We start from the raw sequence: 25283 nt of genomic DNA, 5'->3' as shown, positions 1-25283 counted from the left end.
CATGGGAACCCAATAGAGGACTTAGAGGAAGAACTGAAGGAGCTGAAGGGGTTTGCAACCCCACAGAAAGAACAAAAGTGTCAACCAACCAGATACCACAGAGCTCCCAGTGACTAAATCACCAACCAAGTAATCCACATAGTCCCTTGGCCTTATGAAGGCTTGATGTCCCACTGTAGGAGAATGATAGGGTGGTGAGGCTGGAGTGGGTATATGGGCAGAGGAGCAACCTCATAGATGCAGGAGTAGGATGAGGGGGTTGATAGGGTAAATCAGGTAGGGAGATAACATTTGATGTATAAATCAACAGAGTAACTAACAAACATGAAAAGAAAAAAAATAAAAATTAATTTTTCTCATATTATTACATTGCCATATAACTGGTTAAAGAAATAATTTTGATGAGATTGAATCTATAATATAATTTGATAATATATGTTTAGAATGGAATATGGAATGAATTCAAACCTCTGAATAGTTGCTAACATAGAAGCTAATTTTATTTTTTTCTTTACATTTTAAGAGACTTATTCCTTCTAGAATGTGTTTTCTCCCTGATATGATGAAATGAATTCTTGTCTGGTCTCAACAAGATAATGTAACACTTAGGAGCAAATATGAAGCCAAGAAGAGCTGCACTGGAAGCTAAGATAGAGAAGACTTCCATAGCCACCATGACCTTTCCCTTAGTGCTGTGGTAGACAGGAAGAAAGGTGACCCATACACAGAAGAAAACCAACATGCTGAATGACAGAAATTTGGAATCATTGAATGTATCAGGCAGATTTCTAGATAAGAAGGCCATGATGTAAGCTCCAAGTGCCAAGGAGCAGAGGTATCCCAGAACACAGTGGAAGGCAACAGAAGAGCCCTTGTTACACAAAAGTAGGATGTGTCCATGTTCAGCATGAACATCTTGGTCAATGAATGGAGGAGAGGTTGCCATCCATATTCCACAAAGAAGAAGTTGGATCAGTGTGCAGAGGGGAATTACATAGTTTGAAGCCCTTGATGTCATTAACCACCTCACCTTTCTTCCTGGAAAGGTGGCCTTGAAGGCAATGACCACAGTAATAGCTTTGGCCAACACAGTGGCAAGTGCCACAGTGAATGCAACTGCAAAGGTGGTCTGCTGAAGGATGCAGGTGGCTCCATTTGGTTGACCAATGAAGTTAAAAGAGCAGAGTAAACAGAACGTAATTGTGATGAGCAAAATGTAACTGAGACCTCGATTATTGGCTTTTACTATGGGAGTGTCTCTGTGTTTCACAAAGACCCCAATTACAAAGGCTGTGAGTGCAGATAAACACAGAGATAAACTGGCCAGTGACATTCCCAAGGGGTCTTCATAGGCCAGAAAGCTCATAGTCTTCTGAAAGCAGTGGTTCTTCTCTGTATTTGCATAATGACTCTCTGGACACTTCACACACTGATCCACATCTGGTCAGAAACATAGATTGTCATGAGATTATGAGTCCAGGCTCAATTGATCCCAACTTTTCTGACCAATTTATATGTACAAGGACTATCACAAGTTTCACCTTACTTTGTTTTCTCAGAGAAAAAGTAATAAGCACACTGTTGTGGATATGTACATACTTATAAAATGTTCCTTCTTTCTTATGTATATACTTAGGTATCTATGTCCACCTTTATTTATATTATGGGTGTTCATCCAATCATTCTTTCTTCCCTACCAATGACACCCTTTCCCTTAAATAAGTTATCTATATTTCTATAGGAAATGATGTCCCTCTTCAGGTAGACATCCACTTCCATTAGATTCTCTTAAAATCCATCTTCTTTATATTGACTTAGTCTAGCATAATATCATTCCTCTTTTGACTTACAATTTTTCTGTCTCTTATTACAATGCTATATTTCATTTGGAGGTAACTAATATATTGTATTACATTGCATAAAATGACCTTGGGACTGATGTCACCTCACAAATTATACATGCCTTATGATATACACATGCAAAAGAGGGAGTACTTTTTGCAATGGGTTTCAGATAATTCTTTTTAGCAAGTCACTCCTAAACTGGCTTTTCTCTTTAAAATTCTGTGCGTTTCTAAATTCTCTTCATTCTCTGCTGAAGTTTAGTCAATGAACCCCATTATATTAGTAGATACTCAAAAAGCTCCCAATAACTGTTTTCATGCCATTTGAGCCAAGCATCAATTCTCAAATAGAAAATTACTGCAAGAGCTGACAGACTTTAGAGAACACTTATATTACTGTGAACTTAAAATTTTGTAAATTTTGTGAATATCATAAATATATGTACATAAATTAAGTTTTCAATTAGTATTATGAAAAGATATATATTGTATATAAATACAAGTATTTCTACAGTAATATGGAAATTAGATCATTAGTTACAAGAGTCATATGTAAAGTGCTGGACAATAGCCCTCTCATACACACTGTATTCTTAGTGAGAACAAGAGCTCACTCACCAGATACTATGATAGTGTTACTCTCATATTTCAAATAGTGATACAAATTAATCTATTATATTGAAAACTATAATCTGTAGTATCCACATACAGCACCAGAAAATAGATAAGGATATCTAACTAATAATAATGAAAAATCTGTGTGATAATAGCTATAATTATCAATTGCCTCTTGATTAATCCCAGCTAAACATTTTCTAAGTAAAATTTTCAAAAATATTTAAGGGGTTGTGTTGTTATCATATCTTAGTTATTTTTCTATTCCTGTATATAGATAATAGCTCATAAAAATATTTAACTGAGATCTTTGCCTATTGGTTTACACTGTTAGTCCATTTTTGCCATATCAATAAGCATGACAGCATCCAGAAAGAGATGACACTGGAGCAGTTGATAAATTTTTATACCCTGAATTGATGACTGAAGGAGTTGAAGGGGTTTGCAACTCCATAAGAAGAACAATAATATCAACCAAGCAGTCACCCCTCCATAGCTCCCAGGGACTAAACCACCAGCCAAGGAGAACACATGGCTCCAGCTGTATATATAGCAGAGGATTGCCTTGTTGGGCATCAATGGCAGAAAAGGGCCTTTGTCCTATGAAAGCTTGATGCCACAGTGTAAGGGAATTTGAGGTTGGGGAGGAGGGAGTGGGTAGGTGGTTTGGGGAATACCCTCACAGAAGCAGGGGAAGAGGGATGGGATAGAAAATTTTGGGGAGAAAGGGGAGAACCAGGAAAAGGGATAACATTTGAAATGTAAGTAAAGAAAATATCCAATAAAAAAAGAAAACAGAATTCAGAGAATACAGAGATCCCAGATGTCACATAGCCTTTTGAAATCTCAAACTTTGCCTCTTGTAATACATCTCTCCTCACAAGATCTCAAACGCTATTCTTCCATGAAAGGTCTAATAATTAAATAAAATATTATGTTAAATATTATCCAAGAGAAGTCAGGAAGCTAGCTATTCCTGTAATGTGAAAATAACTACTAGTAATCAGTGTTTTCTTAACATATTTGGCAGTTGGACTTATTAATGTATAGGCTGCAGATTTAAGCCAGACCAAAATCCCATATAAAGAGTGGAGGTATGTATGAAAACACACCTCCAGAAAATAAGATAGTGGCAATTTCTAGCTCTTGGGAGGAGAGTCATTTTTTTTATCTTGCATCACATGACTGGCTGACAACAGTAATGTGAGATCTACAAACACAGAATTAGATGAGTATCACAGAATGTATTAGATAGCTTAACTACAAAATCTTGAGTTAATTAGGAAACAGTGGAATAGATCTGGGATGATTAGGAGGGGTGTGATGATTTGCAGATGCTTAGCCAAGGGAATGAAACTATTATGAGGTATTGTTTGTGTAAGTATGTCACTGTAGGCATAAGCTTTAAGACTCTGGTCCTAGGGGTCTAGAAGGCAGATTTAGATTAATTGCTTTAAAATAGGAAGTTTCAAAACCAGCCTGGTATAAATTGTATAGTGTTGTTACTAAAGTTCACTTTTTAAAGGGTGTTTTCATGAAAAGGAGCAAATTTAAAAAGGAAAAATACAAAATATATGGGTCAAGCATTAAAGAAGCACCGGGAAGTAGAATGGAGCTGAATCCTGTGTTTAAGGCAATAAAATAATTAAGGAAGTAGGGCTTTGGAGGAAGATACCACTAAACCAAGTTTAGGTCCAGTAATACTGTTTCAAACCTTTAATCCCAAGAGATAGAAGCAAGCAGATCTCTGAGTTCAAGTCTTGCCAAATAAATAGCAATTTCTTAGTAGAAGAAACCTTAAGTCCAGGGTTGGGAAACCACACCTTTAATCTCTGAATTTAGAAGATAGGCATGCAATTCTCTGAGTTCAAGGTAAATCTAAAGAGTAAGTTCCAGGATAGGCAGGCTTAGACCATGAAGGAGTTGGAAAACAGAAAGCTAGTGATAATATAATAGAGCACAGAGGACAAAGTTTCAGCCCCAGCAAACAGCAGAACTAAGCAACATCTCCAAGTAGCTCTAGTTGTAGAGTCAGGAATAGAAGGGATTACTGGAACAATTGATGCTGGTTAGCTGGAGCTAAGAAATTATATTTTCCTAAGAAGACACTAGCATCACTGTGGTGAAATCTGGGAAGTGTTTTTTGAGGGCACAAAGAAGCTGTGTTCTAGAGATAGACAAGACTGCACCTACGTCTAGAGGTGCACTTGGTAATGTGAAAGAGTTGCCCTGGTGGTACTGGTTCTTAAGGTATGAAGGGGTCATGGAGAGCAGTTTAGGAGCTGTGGAAGGCCATTGGTGAAGGTTCAACTTCAGCTGCAGTTGATGACCCAGGATTAAAGGGCCATGCAAAGAAGCTGAAGCATGGCGTCAAGAAAATATCCTATGAGAGGCAACTGGTGAAGCCATGTTGCAGCAGAAGATTCGAGTATATTGGAGATGTCAGTACCATCGGTTCATCATACAGAATACCAATAGCAGTGGAGTGGAGTCCACCAGAGCCCAGAGAGTTATAGAGGTCAGAGCTAGAGAAGTGATATAAGACATTTCGAGGCATCCAGAGGATCATGTGTGACTTCCATAATTAAAAGAAGCTGTGAAGTTGAAGTTGAGTTGGAGATCCTAGCATGTTAAAGATGACAGTGCTGTGAGATACTTGCCAAGGAAAGCTGCTAACAGTGTGTGGTACCAATCCAGGAGATAAAAGATTGTTACACTAATCAAAGGTGAAAAAAGAGTTGGGGAACTGAAGTCCACTTTGTCATCAGATGTAGAGATGCAAAGGTTGGAGTGTGCCCAGACGATTTCTTGTCTTGCTTTGGGTACTGCAGTTAAGTGATTGGATAAATCTTAGAAGAGACTTTGAACTTTGCACTTTTAATATTGTTGAGAATGCTATAGCCTACAGGGACTTTGGAAGTCAGATAAAATGTATTTATTATTATGCTATGGCTAGGTATGGTCCCCATAGACTCTGGTTCAAACAAGCCTATATAAGCCAGGGAATGGAATGTGATGGTTTGTATATGCTTGGCTCAAAGAGTAGCACTATTAAGAGGTGTGGTCTTGTTGGAGTAGGTGTATCACTGTAGGCATGGGCTTTAAGACCCTGGTCCTAGCTGTCTGGAAGGCTGTCTTCTCCTGTTCGCCTTCAGAACAAGATATAGAACTCTCAGCTCTTCCTGCACCATGCCTGCCAGGTTGCTGCTATGCCCATGCTTTTATGATAATGGATGAAATCTCTAAACCTGTAAACTATCCACAATTAAATATTGTCTTTTTAAAAGTGGCTGTGGTCATGGTGTCTGTTCATGTCAGCAAAACCCTAACTAAGACAAGGAGTGAATATCATTGAAACACATTGTAAAAAATTATTGAAAAACTAAAATTTGAGAAAAATATATTTTGAAAATGAGTTGGAGATAATCACTACTTTGAAGGTGTAAAAGATCTGAGTATTAAATTTATTGAAATACAGGTAAAATCCTATACTGATACTTTATCAATATGGGCTATATGGCACTATTAAATGAAACATACTGTGAATTACACTAAACATATTTATTTTATTCTTTCACAATCAATATTGGCAGTTAATCACAGACATAAATTAAGTATGCCTTTTAGTGACTATGATGGTTTATTTAAAAAAGATGCTAAAGAATTAGGACAATTAAATTCATAAAAAAGAAATAAAAATATTTATTTCTGATTTGAAATGGGACTATTTTTATTTGCTACTTAGTTTATTATAAAATTCTCTGAAGAAATGGTAAAGATTTCTGTAAAACTTGAATTTACCTGTCTCATTAGAAATCTCATTGTCTGCACAAGGCATGCACTTATAGCAGCAGATGGCCTGGCCCTCCAGGGTTACTTTTCTGAATCCAGGCATACAATGTTCACTGCACAGAGACTGAGGGATCTGAGAAGAATGAAAGGAAATTTATCTAAATCTTTTGGTTTTGTGAAAAATGATTATGCCCTGGAGAAACAAATGTGCTTAAGGATTTATCTGAGTATTATCAGAATGTTAGAGAATTTGTACACAAAAGGAGGTATGGGCAAGTTTGAGAAAGGTAGGTGACATAGAATGAAATATAGAAGACTACAGAATAGCTCCAGATTGATACTATCTTTGTACTTTCTGACTAAAGCATTGATCACATTTACTAGCATCATGCTTTTGAATCTGGTATGTCAATTTGATAAGTTTTTGTTTGGACATAGAAACAAAGATATGTGTATTTCTAGGAAAACATACCTAGATAAATTTAGCTAAGTTGAAAACGGACACTTAAATTCTTATGATGCCTCAGAACAAATATACAAAAGATAAAAGAGAACAGCATTATTCATGCCTTTATAAACTCAGAGAATATATATATATATATATATATATATATATATATATATATATATATATATATATATCAAATGCAACCTTATAATTTAAAAATCATATATTTCCAAATATAATGAAGTGCACTTTCAAGTTCTTTCTTAAGTTATTTTAGTTCTATATTCATTTGTAGGACAATTGTTCAGGGGATAGAATTTTTAGGCAAGATTTACAATGACCCATTGAGAATATATGTACAGTTAAGGGATGCTTACAGAGTTATGGTATTTAAAATACCATATAAGCTAAAGTATTTGGGTGCCTACTTCCACATTAGTGCGACCATTTGGAAATTTAAATTTTCAGAAATACAAACTTGCTGGAGAAATTGTTTCAATGTGGTTGTAACTGAAACACTTTAATCCTCTCCTCAGGTCTAGGTTTCTCCTTTTTCTTACTGTCAATATGGATGTATAGAAACATTATCCTTCTGGTTTTTGAGCCTGTATTCATGACTAGCCAATCCTTACTGTCACAATTCTATCCATGGTGTACTTTCATACTTCTGGAACCATACCACAAAATATAGGTTTTTTTTCCCCCCATAAGTCGTATTTAGACATGTCATTTGATCACACAATAAAAAGTTAATTTTAATATTGTTTTGTGTTATTAATCCTGAATGAGAAAATTTCTAAAACTATTTGACCCAAGAGACATTTTAGAGTTAAAAATTTCATCTTCAGTTTTTCCTAAACTTTTGAAAATGAAGACTATATTCATATCAATGAATACTGGAGGCTTTATTTAATACTGAACACTTCCAATAATCTGAATAAAAGAGGGAAAAAGCACAATACCCTTTTAGTACCATTGTGGTATTTTATTCTTGTAATCAAATAGGGATAAGCCTTAAGTCACAAAACAAGTGTTATTTTCTCTGAAATTAAATTTTTATTATTAACACATGATTAAAGCATTGATTTCATATGTCACTCACCTCTGAAAATCCTTCTGCCCATTGTATCATCTGCTCATATAAGGACAACTGTTGGCCCTCAGGAGCATTTGCTGAAAAGGATCCTATTTTCACCTTTCGTCCAAGGCCCTTTGGTAAATTCCAAAGGTTAAAAATGTCATATTCTTCATTTAATTTATTTCTTCCGCCTATACTCAATTTTTCTCTCTCATCAATGTCCTTCAGGAAAATGTTAAGCTAAAAGAGATTCATAAATTTATATTACACTGTGTCCAAGAGGCAGAATTGAAATATGGTTTGGAATGTTTCTTATTTATTTTAGTTTATGAAGTAAAAATCAAACTAATGAAGCTTCCTAAATGTTAAATAAATGAATAGATGGGTGTGTGGAATACCATTCTGCTTCTGAATGACAATTGAGCTTCAAGAGAAAATTATGAACAAATTCAGGTAATTAATGAAGGATTTCTGACACATTTAAATGTTAGCTTTCTTGAAACCTAGTCAGACCCATTTGCATTCAGAGTATCTTCAGAGATTGACAGGCTAAAATCATGGTGCTGATGTATAACAGGTAAAAAAAGGGAATTATTTAGGTATAAAACCAATCACATTGTTTCACTTAAATGTCTACTCATTTATTCCTGTTGCAAAAAACATACAAAAAATTATTGATTTTTATCACAATTATTATCATTAGAATATTATATATCTAGCTATGGATGACATCACATTTGTATTGACTAATAACATAACCTCCTATAATCTTTTATTCCATTTATCAGCAATATATACTTGAAACTGTCTTAAGCTCTAAATGAGTTTAGAAACCCAAAAATTCTTATGATTGTAGACAAGATGAATGTAATTTTACAATACCTAATGTGCTCTCATTGAAGTTCTCATGTATCAGGGTGCTGATAATATTATAGAGTAGGGTGGTTATTACCTGCCAGGGGAAGAAGGCCATCACTTTCCCATTTTCATGTGGTTGTATTTGTACATTTTGAAGATTCATCTGGTGCAGACTGTGAGCCACAGCATACACAGCATTGTAGATATTGGTGCTTTCTTCACTGATTGCCATGTCCAATATAAAACTAGGTAACATATCCAGAGAAGCATTGGATTTGCAGTTAGCCAATAGTTGACAATCAATATCAGAAAATGAGCATGTGAAGAACAAATGCCAAAACTTAGGAAGGTAAATGTCTTCTGGGTATTTATAAGGATTAACTGTTTGGATAAACTTAGTAAGGTCAATACTCTCTCTATAATGGTGTGTAAAAATTATGCTACCATGGAAGGAGTCAAACATGAAATAATCTGAAGAGAAAGTAATATGAGGTTCAATGTTCATGACCCAGACTTTTCCTGTCAACAATCTTTGCCCAATATTTCGCATTAGACCTGCGAGAGAATCAATGTCACCATAAATAATTATGACATTTGTCTCATCCATATTTTCCCAAAATTTGTTAAAATATGAAATCCATGTGACTGGGATCATTTTCACAAAAGCTGTGCAGACTCCTTTAATATCCATATATTCTCTGAACTCTGATAAAATTGTATTCCCTTTGTTGTCATCTGGGAGGATGAGACCAACCCAGGACCACCTAAAATGATCAATCAAAGACACAATGCCAAGTGAAAGAGATGTGGACTTGGAGGCCATCTGGTAGAGAGAAGAATATTGACCATGGTCACTCAAGATGGGATCATAGGGTCCAAAAGAAAGCTGAACCAAGTAAGAGGAAGAATATTAACTTCGAGCAAAATATCATTTCTGAAGCAACAAATGACAACAGAAAATAAAGGTAGTTTTGTCTCAATTTTAAAGGAAAATTCCACTCATAGAACTTTATAGAAATTTCTCCCAAGCCTGTTATTTTCAAGGCTCTACCTGGTTCTATTTATGTCACCATCCTTTCTCTTGCATTAAAGAGAAATTTGCATTGATATCCAAGTTTTGGAGTACTTTCTTTGATGTTGAATAATTTGAAATACCACTTGTATTTTTAAAACACTTGTATAGCCAGACAGTGGTAGCACACGCCTTTAATCCCAGCACTTGGGAGGCAGAGGCAGGCGGATTTCTGAGTTTGAGGCTAGCCTGGTCTACAGAGTGAGTTCCAGGACAGCCAGAGCTACACATAGAAACCCTGTCTCGAAAAACAAAAAACAAAAAACAAACAAACAAACAAAAAAAAAAACACTTGTAATAATGAACAAAGAGACCAAATTCTCAGGTCGAATACTCCAGATTTTCTTACCTGAGGAAATTTAAAGAGTTGAAGTAATGTTCCAATTTGGGCAGATGTTGTCCACGATGTTCCTGTGAGGGCAGCAATACAATTTCTTTTGTCACAATTGTAATTTGGTAAAATGTTTTTCTGCCCTTGAGCTGTGAGCCAAAAACAGGCATTCATAAGAGTGTCCTTCTCAGTGAATCTGACATTGTAGAAATCAAATCCAAGAGACATATTAGGTAAAATATTGGGGTTTCCATTGATCTCCTCAATAGCAAATACCAAAGCCAAAATATACTGATAGTTCCTAAAATTATACCTGTAAAAATGATAAAATATACACAAGAGGAACACAACATGGACCACATATTGAGTACAGTAAATTTTATAGTTCATCTTTGTTTCTATTAAATATGCATTTTAACTTTTTCACCATGAATAGGTCAAACTACCTGGGTAAATATGTTAAGATTTGGCAAGATCATTTAATATTATTACTCATTAATTATATTTCTTCAAAACATATTTTATAATTTATTTGAATCTGCAAAAGGTTCAGTCTATATATCATGAATCACTTTCTCCCTAAATTACAGAGCTTCTGATATCTTGATCTTGGCCTTTTGAGATGTTTAATAATGAAAATGTAACATTTTATTGTCAACCCAATCACATTTTAGAAGCAATATTTTTATTAAATAATATTCCAAATTAAATACATTCCATATGGATCACAGTTGCCATAACTCTGATAATATTTTTTTTCAGTATAGGAGTCGGAAATTGCTAGTAGATTATATACTATCTTAGAACTTACTCCATATGGTCACTGGATATAGGTGTGCACTCACACTGTTTTGGAAAACATTACCTCAGGTCATGACTCTTACTTGGCATGCTATACTCTTTGAGACTTCTTTTCATTTATATAGTAATAACTTTGGTGAAAAAAACCCACAATTTTCTCTAAAGGGCCTCAAATCTACACTGACATAAAAATATATTTCATTTCAGAAACAGATTATTGATAATTAAAAATACTTAACTAAGATTTCATTGTGTAATGTTTTCTTCCCCCAAAAGGCTTATAGAACTTAGTTAAGGAGCAGTGGAAAGATTCTAAAAACCCTTGCTCTTAGAATAAGTGGTTGGGAATAATCTCCAGGACCCAATGATTTCTTAATACTGCAGGGAAGATATATTTATGATTTCATAGAATGTATAACTACACACCATGACCTTTGAATGCTCATATGCATCAAAACACCAGCTTGGATAATGTAGGTAAGCAGACAATCCAACCACAAGCTGAGAGATTGTTGTTCTTAGTGTTTTATTGCAGATAGAAGACAAAATGAGCACAGCAACTCTCATAAAGAAAAACATTTAACTGGAACTAACTTATACTTTCAAAGCTTTAATCTAGTTGGGTTATGGTGGAAAGTACAGCAGTATACAGGCAGAAAGGCCATTTTAAAATTTTACATCTTAATCCACATGCAGAAAAAGTGGAAACTAAGACACAATAGCAAGACTTTAGCTTCTTAGACCAGTAAGCCTATCCCCACAGTGACACACTTACTCTAGCAACTCTGCACTTTACTCCAATAAGGCCACACCTCCTAATAGTACCACTCATTATAAGCAAAACATTTGAAAAACAATAGAATATTGGAGGCATTCCTGTTCAAACCGCTGCCTTTCATTTCTTGGCATTCTTCAGCTTGTAGCCATAACATAACACAAAATGCATTGTGTTCATCTTTAAAAGTTCCTATAATTTAAAACATCCTTAATGTGTTTAAAGTTCAAAGTTCAGATTCTCATATGAGAATCCTGCATTCTGTCATTAAGTACTTTCCAGTAAAAGCAAAATAAAAGAGAATGTTATATATGTATAACATATAATGACTCAGAATATATATTACCATTTCAAATTTGAGGGAAGGGGAAAATGGTGAGGAAATACTGAAACAAAGCAAGACAAAGTACAAGCTGAGCACACTCCAAACTTTACATCTCCACATTTGATGTTAACATACTCTTCACATATCTAAATCCTTTTCTCAATCTTGACTGTAAAACACTATTTTCTTGGGCTCCATTTCCCAATAGCAATGGGTTTGGTTGATATTCCTGAGCTCAGGCATCTTCTATATCATTTCATCTTAATGTCAATTCATGGTTCTCTTTTAGAGCTTCATATAAAGGCTCTTCTAGGATGAAAAGGCATCCCTGATAAATTCTTGACCTTATCATCTTTTCTTCTTCATAGAGAAAGATTCAACTACACCTTTCTTGTATCATTGATTCTTAATGCCAGAGCCACATGGCAATTCATATGCAGTTGTCAAGTTCTCCTTCTTATTAGGGCTGGAAAATATTCATCACCACCCAATAAAAATAAATCTTTGCCAGCTTTCTTTTCTTTTTTTTTTTTTGTTAATTCCACTTACTCCATATTTTTGTATGTCCTAAACTTCAATCTGTAATACAGTCTTGGCTCAAACTCAGAGATCTAACAACTGGAATTACAGATGTAGTTGACCACACCCAGCACTTAGTATTTCTTGAACTCTTTTTCACTTACCTGGGTGGAATCTTGCACTGATGTCTCCACTGCCTTCATTCCATTTACCAACAAGCTTTCCATTACTCTGTTTATCTATTTGAACACAAGATTTAGACCCATTCTAAGTCCATTTACCAACAAGCTTTCAGATATTCTGTTTATCTATTTGAACACAGGATTTAGCCCCATTCTAAGTCTTATTCCTATTTTTTTCCTCCCTAATCTCTGTATTTGTACATTCAGTACAGAAATGTACAATTTGTAATTTTCTCCTTCAGCTCCTTTCTTTTCATTAGAAATCTTCATAACATGGTCAATAATAACTACACAACAGAGCCAATACTAGACTGTTGAGATTTTTTTCTGCCAAAAGATTTAATCTGTATCTCTTAATATTAGCTTCAGGGAGACTTTTTTACAGGGCAAAAAATCAACAATAGTATTTGCCCAGATATAACAAGCATAATCTATACAAAATATATTAACATTCATCTCTTCTGAAAACACATTAGTCAGGAACACAGAGTTCAATTAACACCCAGTAACACCTTTTTCAAGTTCCTTCTAGAATGGCTCATAAGGAGCACTTAATGCATTTCATTGACTTCCTCAACCAAATCTACACTCATTATTTCTGCAAACAGAAGTCCTTGCCTATCCCAATAAAACTTCTGTCCCTGGTTTGAATTTCTGTGTTCATTGGGTTTTATTGCTGTGAAGAGACACAAAGTCCCTTATAACTCCTATAAGAGAAAATGTTTAATTTGGCATGGCTTACAGTTTCATAGCTAATATTCATTTTATCATGGTTGGAAGTTTGGCAATGTGCAGGCAGACCTGGTCTTAGAGATGGAGATCAAAGTACTAATTTTTTTTTCTTCAGGCAACAGAAGGTAAGACCCTGTACAAACTTAAGCTTCTTAGACTTCTAAACCACACTTAACAGCAAAGCCACTCATACTCAAGCAGGATGATGCCCTTAAATGTGCTGCTCAGTATGGCACAAACATTCAAATATATGAGTCTATGAGGGATATTTTTACTCAAAGCATAACTATATTACAACTTGATAACTGCTAAAGGAGGAATCAGGATTCCTCAATAATTTGATGCCTCCTTGGCAAATCTGATTCTGGAATGCTTCACAAGCAAGAGAACTTGGGCAACAAAAAGTGGAATTGATTGAGAAAAAAATGTATTAAAATTAATATTGTGTTGGTAGAGAGATACTGGTAGAAATGGTTGATTCTGAAGTAGGTTGAAGCTTAGGATAATATGATTAATATGCTGAATTGAATATATGTGTAAATATATTGAATAAGATTTGTAAGAAATAATTGTGTGGTGGGAGAGAAGAACTGGTTCAGCAATTTAGAGTGTTCTCTACTCCATAGAATCTAAATATAGTTCCCAGAAGTCATATTAGCACAAAAGTATCCAAAACTACAAATGCAAATCTACATGATCAAATACTGATTCACACACACACACACAAATAAATAAATAAATAAATAAATAAATAAATAGAAACACAATATTATTAATAATGTTAATATGATGAGAATCAATAGAGCTACTGAAACATAAAATGTAAAGTTAACAACCTGGCAGCTGTTGTATATGGTCTTTGCTTATGATAAACAATTGTGCTTATTGTTGAGACTTATTATAATGCTCTTTTAACACGAAAGTACATTTTTAGAAATTAATTTAACTTTGCATTAAATAATTAATAAATTTATTTGATATTAAAAATAAATTATCAAAAATTAGTGATTATTATTTTTAAAGAAAAGCAGAAAAATAATGAATAAATAAAATAATATTATTCACTGGAAAAGAATTGGTACTTTAATGTTTAATTTTGAGAAATAGAATCAATACTATTTTTATCATTGATAAATACTGTGTTTTCAAATAAATACATATATATAAGATATAAATGATTTTTGACAATTTCATAACAATTAAGTTACAATCACCTTTATGTATTGCATACTGAAGACAGCAGAGGATCTGAATATCCCCAATCACAGAGCAATGATAAGAATGTTGAATAAAATGTATTTGATCATTCTCTATTGGATACCTGATTTTGAAAGAACGTGGCATACCACAAATAGATTTTGAAAATGACAACTGTTTTTGTTCATTCTTTTATTGTCATTATGACACAGTTGCATCATTTTTCCTTCCCTTTGATCTATGCAAAACCTTACAAATCTCTTTTTTCTTCCTTAATACATGGAAAGCAAGAATGACATAGTCTCATACACCTGCACACACACACACACACACACACACACACACACACACACACACACACACCACAAATACATCCATATACCCATATACCCACATTCTAACTAGGGCATGCTTGAAGTAGTCTGCAAAGGTGGAATATTCTTCCAAAGGAAAAAATACACAAAATGCTTATCTACCACCAAATAAAAGTCTGTATACAAATAAAATTACACAGGCTGTATAGGTTTCTAAAGACTGAAGAGAATTTCATTAGAGTTTATCAGAAACATACCAACTAATAGTGAGCTTTCAAGTTGAATATGTGCCTAGAGAAAGAAAAAGATGAGAATGAATGTTAATCAGGCTAGTAGGAAGGATACATGATGGACAACAGCCCATTTGATAAGAAAGACAGACTTAAATAAGATAGAGGTACTCTCAGCATCACAAAAAATCTCTTAGATTCTAGAAAACATCCAAGGAAAAACCAGAGAAAAAAAAAGGAAAGTTAGTATTAAGGATGATGACCACAGCCAAGAAACACGAAGCAATGGTATGAACAAAAATATTGTACTCTGATTATATTTTAGCATTTTCTCCCTCAGAGATTTTGAATCTAGTATCTCAGAGATTGGTTCAAAATTTATTATGATTAATATAGTAAAGTTCTTACATGTTTTGGGTGTTACTCAAATTACTGGGGTTTGGGCTATGTGAAAATGTTAAGAAAGTGAAAGCCTAGTTTAATATAAAAATTTAAGATTGTATGTACTCAGAAAAATGATTAAATCAGAATAATATTTAATGATAAATCAGAATTGATATTTCAAGAAGTATGATAGTCGCAACAAAATATCAGACAAATCACTTGGAAATATCAGATAGCTGAGAAATGACTTTTATGAATTTTTTACAATGTAAAACTTTTTTAACATCTTAGAAAAGATTCTCTACTTATGTAATTGCAATAAAACACAGTGAACATTATATTATTTAATTTTATATTATTTGAGCATGGAATTAATTTTATCCATTTTAATCAGTCTATACATGTCTACATTATTACTTAATGTGGATATTTTAGTTGGGTGAACACATTTATATAAGATGAATGATAAACTAACCCTTACTATGCTGAAAAACAAGAGACATCAGTATATACTTCAGTGATACTTTGCCAAACACCCTTTTACTAGAAAGTTTGCTATATATTTTATAAGCCAATTATGTTGGCATTTCTGGTTTTATTCTGTTGATTTTTTGCTCAAAATATCTCCCCATATTATATCTTACTTACAAAACATACTGATAAAAAGCTAACAAACAAGACCTGAGTGCCAATGAAAAGCAAAACTGGGAATGAATGTAGGCAAAGGAAGTGACAGGAAAAACCATAAGGAAAGGATTTTCTAGTTAACATAAATAAAAGAAAGGCCATGAAAAAAATTTGTGAGCACTCATGATCACGACCCAGTGTATCTCCATACTGCTGAAAACAACCAAACTGCTGAAATTCAAAGAAAGAGGAATATCAATGAAAAGGCCAATTGAATGTCAGAATATAGTTAAGATTAGAACCACAGTCACTGAAAATATGCATAAAATAGACATAAAGAACCCAGGATATCATTATCTACAAAAGAAATCTAGAAAATTAGCAATGTAATGTTTTATAGGTTCTTCATTTTTCAAACAAATGTACTCTTCACTTGGATGAGTGCATATATGTTTATAATTAAATATTCCTGGATAATTTAAAATAATGATAATTTTTAAACATTATCAGAGAATAAATATTAAAAACTTGTAGCTGCAGTATAAATTCCTGTAATTTGAGCAATGAATATAAAATATCAAATATGAATAAAATATAAAGAAAACTATTTTAAAATAACTGTCCAGATAATAGTTTTTATTATGAAAAATTGCTGATGATGGTCCATAAATACTATTTATATTGTCAAAGGATATGTTCTTGAGATATGCCAACTTCATAAAGCTACCAATAGAAGAAATGAATATTTGGTTGATAAAAACCAATCGGATGAAATTTCATACCATATTTTAATTGACGTGAGAGAAATAATTTACTCTCATAATAACAGAGAGAAAATTTTCAGTTGGATTTGAAAGCATACTCAAAAAATCAATTAAAAGACTTAACCTATTGCCTAATAAATTGGCTTAGCCACTGTAGGATCCTGGCTTAGAGGCCTGAGTTTGATCTCAAGATACTCATTTTCAGATGGGAAAATTTGTTCTCACAATTTATCTTTGACCTGAAAATGTGAGCTATATCAAAAGTATGTGCACACGCAAAATGTTATATACGATAATATTTGAAAAGACTATACTATCAATTCTTACACTTCCTATACAATAGATTAAAAGAAATAATCATTTAGAAAATGTTACTTTTAAAATGCTAGTATACCAGAATATAATGACAGTACTCTTATTTGTTTGTGAATATGATAGTAACAAAGAAAACATGTATACTTACAAATATATATTATATAAGAATCACAGGCAGAGATAGGAAATCATCTATTTAAAATGCTTAGAAAATTTCCTAACAAATGAGGATTAAGTAAGAAAAATAAAAGTATGTTTCAGCTTTGCAGTATGTATATTTTTTGTGGTCAATTCTATTTGAAAAATTATACTTAGTGAATGAATTGTATGATATAATATTATTAATTATTTTTAATAAAAGTCAATACATTGCTGTCAGGAATCTAATTTTTTCTTACATAATGACAAGTTAAATATTTTTGACAAGGAAAATACATTTATTTATAATGAACAAGCCAGACACTAATGCTCACAGAACAAAAAGTATAGTCTTTTCTGTGAAGGGATTGATGCTGCACAATATAATGGAAGCATATTGGTGTCTGAATTACTAAGACAAAAGGACACAGGAACAATAAAGCTACAAGAAGCATTTATTATGATAAAATAGAAGAGTCTCCCCAACATCCAAAATTTCCCTGTAAGAATTTGAGAAAATTTTGTAATTTTTTTCTGAGACAATATATGATTCTCTAAAATAAATAGACTGACAATCAAGTATTTTTTCTAAAAAATAAAATTTCCCATAGCCATATTTCCTATATTTTAAATTTTCAAAAATAAATTCCTCAAGGTAACATAATATTCAAGAAACATTCATAAGTATACTTGCTTTCTACTCTACTATATTAGCTGTAATTCTTAATATCTCACTATGATTTTACCAAACACAAAATATTGTCACACTGAGCATAATTTACCTTCACACATGTTTTCTGTTGGTTATTTTTCACTCGTTAATTCCCTGAAGGTTTCCTTATGCGTTTAAAGAGATTTCTAAGTGTTAAAGCTCCTAAAGTTAGTGCCTTACTTTCTGGATAAGTACAGATATAAGATGGTCTTCATGGGATTGGAAGGTCTGATTGGGATAAATACATCTTATCTCCTTTATTAGGAAACATAAAGAAATATTTCTCTCAAATTCACAAAGTCTTGCCTGATACTGTCCATCCGTCTGGAATATTTCACACAGGTTAAGAAACAGCCAAAAGATGACCCTCTCATAGTCATGATGTCTTGGTAAATACAGCAATGAAAATGAAAATACTGCAAATAGATAGCCTAAATATATAAACACTAAAAAGCAGAGAATAAAAATTAAATCAGAAAATAAGCACTTATAAAAGAAACATGAGATAGATGAAATATCTGTGCAGCACAAAAATATTCACAACTTCTAATTGTGACATAGTAAGTTTGAAATCAGCTTCATATACCAAAACACAGTCTCTTCAATCAAGCAGCATAACAAACACTCAGGACTTTCTGCATTTAGTGAAATAATCACAAGAACACACCCAGAATATGAGCAACAATGTCAGGTTGAGATTTAATTATTTACTGTTGAGAACAAAATATCGAAAACTATTTTGACATTCTGGCATAACATCAATTGCAAGAAAAATAAAGAAAATAAATACTTTATTAACCAAATGAGGAAACTAAAATGAATAAACTCAAAGATACCATATCATTCCACATGAGAGGGGAAAAGTGGCAAAAATCATAATAAATAGAATAGAAAGAATAGATTTTAGAATATCTAAAGAGTTGTTATATTAAAAGAAAACCAAAGTATTAGTAAATTTTAATGATGATACCCACTAAGTTATAAAAATTCTAAACGTTAAAATGAATGCTTATACTTACTGTACATAATTGTCCATATATTTGTAGGGTATAGATGGATGTGGAACTTTGTTTAGAGAGTAGTAAGTATGAATAGGAAAAAAGGCACCTATTATGACATCTCCTTCATGGTGAAAATCTTCAGGGGTTTTGTAAAAGCACACACTGATATTCATAGCCGTAATGGTAGAGACAAATTTGGGAATTTGTAAGAACCAGGAAATAAAAATCCAGTAGAACATCTTATGGATGCATTGGTTTGCTTGATACAGATCATACAGTGTCTAACACATATATGCTGAGGTCATGTTTTTGTGACTATGCTTGTTTTTAACTTTCATCATGAGTGAGGCTGTGACACTAATTATTCCAAATTTTTTCTGTTGCCTCCTTCCCTTCAATTGGGAATTTTTAACCTATTCCTCTTGGGCTCTACATCTGAGGCCCTCTATTCAAATGAAAAATAACTTAGACTAAAAGTTTGCTCCCATTCCTTATTAGCCAAAGGCACTATGGTGTCAGACAATGGTACAAACAGCCAGAGATCAGTGTTGACTTCCTTTTGGAATGAATTGGATAAAAATATGAAGCAAGAAACTTTTCATATGAAAACAATTTAGGCTGTTCCCCACATGATACATCAGAGTAGCCCAAGTACATAAAAAAGGAAATGACCAAAATAAAAACATTGTAGGAATATTCACTCAAAAATAATGTATTGCAGGGAATTTGAGAGATCATATTTGTGGCTTAATAGTAAAGACACAGAGGTATCTGTATAATATTGTTCATATTTTTCTAGGGCAGTTTCTCAGCTAACATTCTAGTCCTGACTCACTTTCCCCTTAGTTTCTACCAAGTGGATTTCTCTCTGCTTACCTCAGTGCTCTGTTGCTCTCTTCACATCATTCATCATCCCTTTTCTGCATCTCTGCATTTTTACCATCTTTTTGCATGCCATGACACAAATACAGCTTTCAGCTCATTTTTATTAAGTTCTATTTTTCTTTTATACAAACACAAAAAAATACAAAACCAAAAACAAACCAACCAAACAAGAAAATAACAACAACAAAAAAAATAGTGTGAGATATTCTACAGCTCACTCACCATAAACAAATCACTACCAGGACTCTGCCCAGTAAGGTTGCCTTTTGGCTTATTCCACAGATGTTTGCATTTTAACATTTTAACATAATAATCTCAGAAAATAATGCCTTTTTGTCAGTCAAGGAAGTCACAAACATTTACAGAGGGAAAACAGTAATTGTGAATTACAGAAATGACAACACCGTATATCTTTCCAGCAACTAACATGCCAGCACAACAATTTATAAGTTTCAATAAAAGGACATACATTCATAATTATTTGACACCATATTTGTAAGCATAGGATATATCAACATCTCCCCCTTTTACTCCAAAAAAGGGCTTTATCTCTCACATTAGGACACCATACAATAAAAACAATTTTGAGAATTACCAGAATAAGAATTATATTTACACTATCCAGTTCATTTATGTTTCACAACTTTGAACAAAGAACTCGTACTATCTATCTTATCTAGGTGTGTTATCTGTAGAATATTTTTTGTCAGAAGAGAACAGTGAAACATGCCTTTTAATTTTATACTTAGAAGACAATCAAAAGAAATTTAAGATTTTGAGCTTTTAACTATGATAATATAAGCAGAACTCCACTGATTAATGTTAGGCTTATGAACATTTAAGTCTATCAGAAGACTTGTCTTTAAAAGGTCAAAGGCATATGAGTGATATGGTACACTGGAGTCATCATCAGGTATGTAGCAAGCAGCTTCTGAATCCAACAAAATTTACACAGAATTACTGGGTACATAGACTCCCACTGTGTCATTGGGTCCCCACACCTTTGGTAGCCAGACCTAGAGTTTACACATTTTACTTTGAATTAAAAACTTAGAGAGAATGTCCTACCTTCTCTAGGCAAAGTGGGGCAGTAAATCACCTAGTGTTCTCCTTGTTGACAGTTTTGACTGTGTGCTGTCAGCAGTCAAAATAATGAGAAGTTTATAACACAGTTGTCACTTTTGAAACATTTGGCATATGGTCAAGGTAAAGTTCCATTTTGTCCATCACCTTCTTTTTAAGAAAGAAAGAATACTGCTAGGACCTTATGTGTCTCTCTATTACAAAAACTTAGTATTTTTAATATTAATACATCTAAAATGCCACATTTTGAAGATATCTGAAGTGTTTGAGGAAAATCTATTTGTCCAAAGTATATCCAAATAGATAACCTTTGCTGGTTTCTTTTTAATTATCATAAGCTTAACCTGGAAAACATATCTAGATGTCAAAATAATCTTTGTAATTGTTATTATTTGCATCTGTTGTGAGCATGACCAAAAAGACAGCTATGAATCCATTAAAGAACTTAATCATTCATATTGTGACTGATTAATTAATCAATTAATTCAATTAGTTATAAACTCAAGTTTTTAAAATTACCCTTAATACTTTACAAGAGTAGCTTTTAATGACAAGGAATGTAGGTTAAGCCTTCAAAATCTTAATTTTAAATTGTAGCTCTTTTATTTTCAAATTAAACTTTTAATCATGGATTCAGTCCATCAAGAGACTTTAGCGTTTCCTAATCCTGAATTTGGGCACAGTAAAGAAACAAAAGTAGCCACTCTGTGGGTTAAAAAGGAACAATGTTAATTCCAATCTGCCAAGGTTATCTTTCAGGGAAACAAGTCCTAGTGGACAATATTGACTTTGATAAGTTAATAGGTAATAGTTCTTTATAAATGAAAGGGGTACAGGTTTCTCTTCCTAGAGATAAGAGGAAATTTGTGTTCAAGGCACAACATTTAGGTCCAAGGATAAAGCCATAGGTTTTCACTATGATAAGACAAGGCCATGTAAAAACTGTTGCTTTCAGCTTACTCCCATTTTAGGAAGCCAGAATCTTCTTCAAGCCTCTGATTTGGGCATATGTCTCAATATCTGACCTTGGGTAAGCTTCTCATGGGGTACCTGGAAACATATGCTGTTACTTATCTAAGTTATTTAGCACCTGGGTAATGTACATTTAGCAAAAAAAAGAGCAATTAGACATATATTTCACATTAATTATTGTTAGTCTATTTAGATCTTCATAACTTTAAGATTTCTATCATCATACAAAAATCCTTACCAATCTAAGGAATTAGAGTCTTTTTTTCATTGTCTCAGTCTAAAAGTGACAGCATCCCTCTAGGATAGGCTAAGGCTAGCAGGTAGACTTCCTGTAGGTGACCCTCTATTTTTACATGGTCTAAGATGAATGTCCTCATTTGCAAGGTTCCAAAGAGACTTAATCTTAGAATTACTTCTTACTGCTGATATGCATTTCTTATAATTGTTAAATTAACATAATAATCTTTGGGTAGCCCAACATATTGATCATGAATTAACAATGTTTAGATGAATTAATAATTCTATGTAATTTCTGATCTGATTCAATTAATTTCAGGAAGAAAGGTTTTTTAACATTTATTTATTTATTTTATATATATGAGTACGCCATTGCTGTCTTCAGACACAGCAGAAGAGGACATCAGATCCCATTACAGATGGTTGTGAGCCACCATGTGGTTGCTGGGAATTGAACTCAGGACCTCGGGAAGAACAGTCGGTGCTCTTAACTGCTGAGCCATCTCTCCAGCCCAGGAAGAAAGTTTTAAAAGATGGTCTTAGCTGCTTTGCTAAAAAAGATATAATAAATTTGGAATCAAGAATAGAATATGCTCATTCCTCATAATAGTAAGTAAAGTCTGCATAAAAAGAAATACAGTGAGATTTCAAAAATACACTAACTAAAAAGAGAGATAGATTTGAAACAAATTTGTGTTCAAGGAAAAACAGTTAGATTCAAAGATAAAGCTACAGATTTTCACTTTTATAAGGCAAGACCATGTAAAAACTGTTGCTTTGAGCTCATAACAAGAATATGAAATAAAACAGTACTTTGAACTTAATATCAAAATCTTTCTGTAACTCCCATTTTTGTAAAATTTTATCTTTGGGGTAATTTTCTAAAGAACTTTTTGTCTTAGAAGGTATGAAAAGGACAGAGAAAAGAAATAAAATTTTTGGTTGGATGATTTGGCTTGGGGAGCTTTGTCCCATCCATCCATCTATCCATGCAAATTTATATAGATATATATATAAATGATTTATATATATATATATATTAAATGTATATGGATGTGTGTGTGTGTAAGCATGTATAAATACTTATGGAATTGTTTGTGACAGATGGTCAGGCATAGAGAAAGAGTGGGTGTATGAGTATATATGTGTCTCTGCATACTTGGCTGTATAAACCATTTTGATTCTTTTCTTTTACTTCCTTTTTGGTTCACAATAAGTTAACTGAACAAGCAGGCCAGAAAAAAAGAAAGAACACTAGCAATAAATCTTTTACTGAATTCCCATTACTAAACAGTATGGGTTAATTGCCAGATATTAGTGCTTTTTTAAGCAAAAGTAGAAAAATGTTTACTTTTCAGCACAGAACAGTAATAAAAAGTTAAGTTTTCAATATATAATGAAGAAATGAACAGTAATAAATACTTTAATTTTCAGCACTTAATGAAGCACAGAACAATAAAATTACAACATTTAATAAAGCACAGAGGCTTATTAAGAAGAGAAGAAGCCAGCAATTTTCAGCCGAATGAGCAAAAGACTCTTAAGTCTACAGAAGTCATCAGCAAGCATTCAGTATATTTAGAGAGCTAGAAGACCAGAGACCATCAGTCTTTACATCTATGTCCTAAGCTGTGCCCTGCTTAAATCCATTCCAGGCTGAACTGGCTACCAGCATAAAGGGAGATAGGATAATCCACATTTCTCTTCCCTTTTACAGAGCTATAATACTCCACTCCTCTTTTCTTTGTCACCTCACATTTTACCCAGTTTTATCCCCTAATTCTAGACAGGAGAAAAGTAGAATAGAGGGAAGAAAGAGAAAAAGAGATCTCAGAATATGTTTTCCTCCAGACCAAAACCACCAAAAAAATGCAACCACTATCAAGGCCCTGAAATGGAACAACTAACAACTACCACCACCCTCTTGCAGGAATGAGGGTATTGATTTTTTTTTTAGATGACTCCCTGTATGGGGCAGTGTCTAGTGGCAATGATTCTTGGATGCTGTAAGACAATTTGGGTACTGGCTAAGTCCTGGGAGAGCTGGCTGCTGCATTCACTGTACAGGCTCTGTGGGAACATCTGCGGCTAGGACATTGAAGTCTTGACTTAGGGAGTCTGTGAGGCTAGACCACCTGAGAGCAGTTGCTCTGAACCCGTCCTGGATGAAGATGTTGAGGAAACAACTTTACCTGGTAGAATTATGGAACGGATATTGATTTCACCATCTTCAAGCAGGACTTTTGCCAGGGCCATTTTAACTTCACTGCTGTCTTATAAATTTGCTATAAAAGTACATATCTCATTAGTTGTTGAAAAACCTAGGACAAAATTCAACAGCCCATTAGCTGCTTGGCTCCTGACAGTCTCTTTTTGTGTTTTGTTTATTTTGACTAAGGTTTGCTGTACCTTGTTGATTTTCTCTAAGAAACTGCTCTTGGTTTTGTTGATTCTTTGTTTTGTTTTCTTTGTTTCTAAGTGATCAATTTCAGCCCTAATTTTTTTCTTTCCTATCATTTACTCTTCTTTGGTGTGCTTACTTTTTTCTAGAACTTTCTAATGTACTCTTTAATTGCTGGTATGAGAATTTTCTAATTTCTTTATATAGGCACTTAGTGCTATGAACTTTCCTTTTAGCTCTACTTTTGTTCTGTCCCATAAATTTGGGTAGGTTGTCCCTTCATTTTTTTTTTTTTTTAATTTTTGGATTCTAGAACGCTGGCAATTCTTTATTTCTTCCCTGAACCAGAGATCACTGAAGTGATCATTATTCAGCTTTCATGAGTTTGTAGGGTTTGTATTGCTTTCCTTCTTGTTTAAGGCAAGGTTTCAACTCTGGTGCTCTGATAAGCTACAAGTAGTCATCTCAAATTTCTTGTATCTCTTTATTCTTACCCTGTGACTGAGTATACGGTCATTTTTGGAAAAGGTTCAAAGAGGTTGTGAGAATAAGTTATATTCTTTTGTGATTAGGTAAAATGGTCTGTAAATATCAATTAGGTCCATTTGATTCATAATGTTAGTAATGTTTCTCTTTTTATATTTTGTATGG

At 33.4% G+C, this 25283-nt stretch overlaps 1 protein-coding gene across 1 annotated transcript; it reads right to left on the bottom strand.

Annotated features, from left to right (window-relative positions):
• Positions 1–511: 511 nt before the first annotated feature.
• LOC143440683 (vomeronasal type-2 receptor 116-like) lies at positions 512–19293 on the bottom strand. Its single transcript, XM_076927463.1, has 6 exons — positions 19073–19293; positions 10057–10351; positions 8730–9521; positions 7802–8017; positions 6261–6384; positions 512–1440 (listed from the first exon to the last, which is right to left on the bottom strand). Exons 1-6 carry the CDS (start codon positions 19291–19293, stop codon positions 512–514), a joined length of 2577 nt encoding a protein of 858 aa, XP_076783578.1.
• Positions 19294–25283: the final 5990 nt, after the last annotated feature.

The sequence above is a fragment of the Arvicanthis niloticus genome, chromosome 30 (genome assembly GCF_011762505.2).
Source record: "Arvicanthis niloticus isolate mArvNil1 chromosome 30, mArvNil1.pat.X, whole genome shotgun sequence".
Classification (NCBI taxonomy): Eukaryota; Metazoa; Chordata; class Mammalia; order Rodentia; family Muridae; genus Arvicanthis; species Arvicanthis niloticus.
This window is presented reverse-complemented; position numbering and strand designations above follow the sequence as displayed.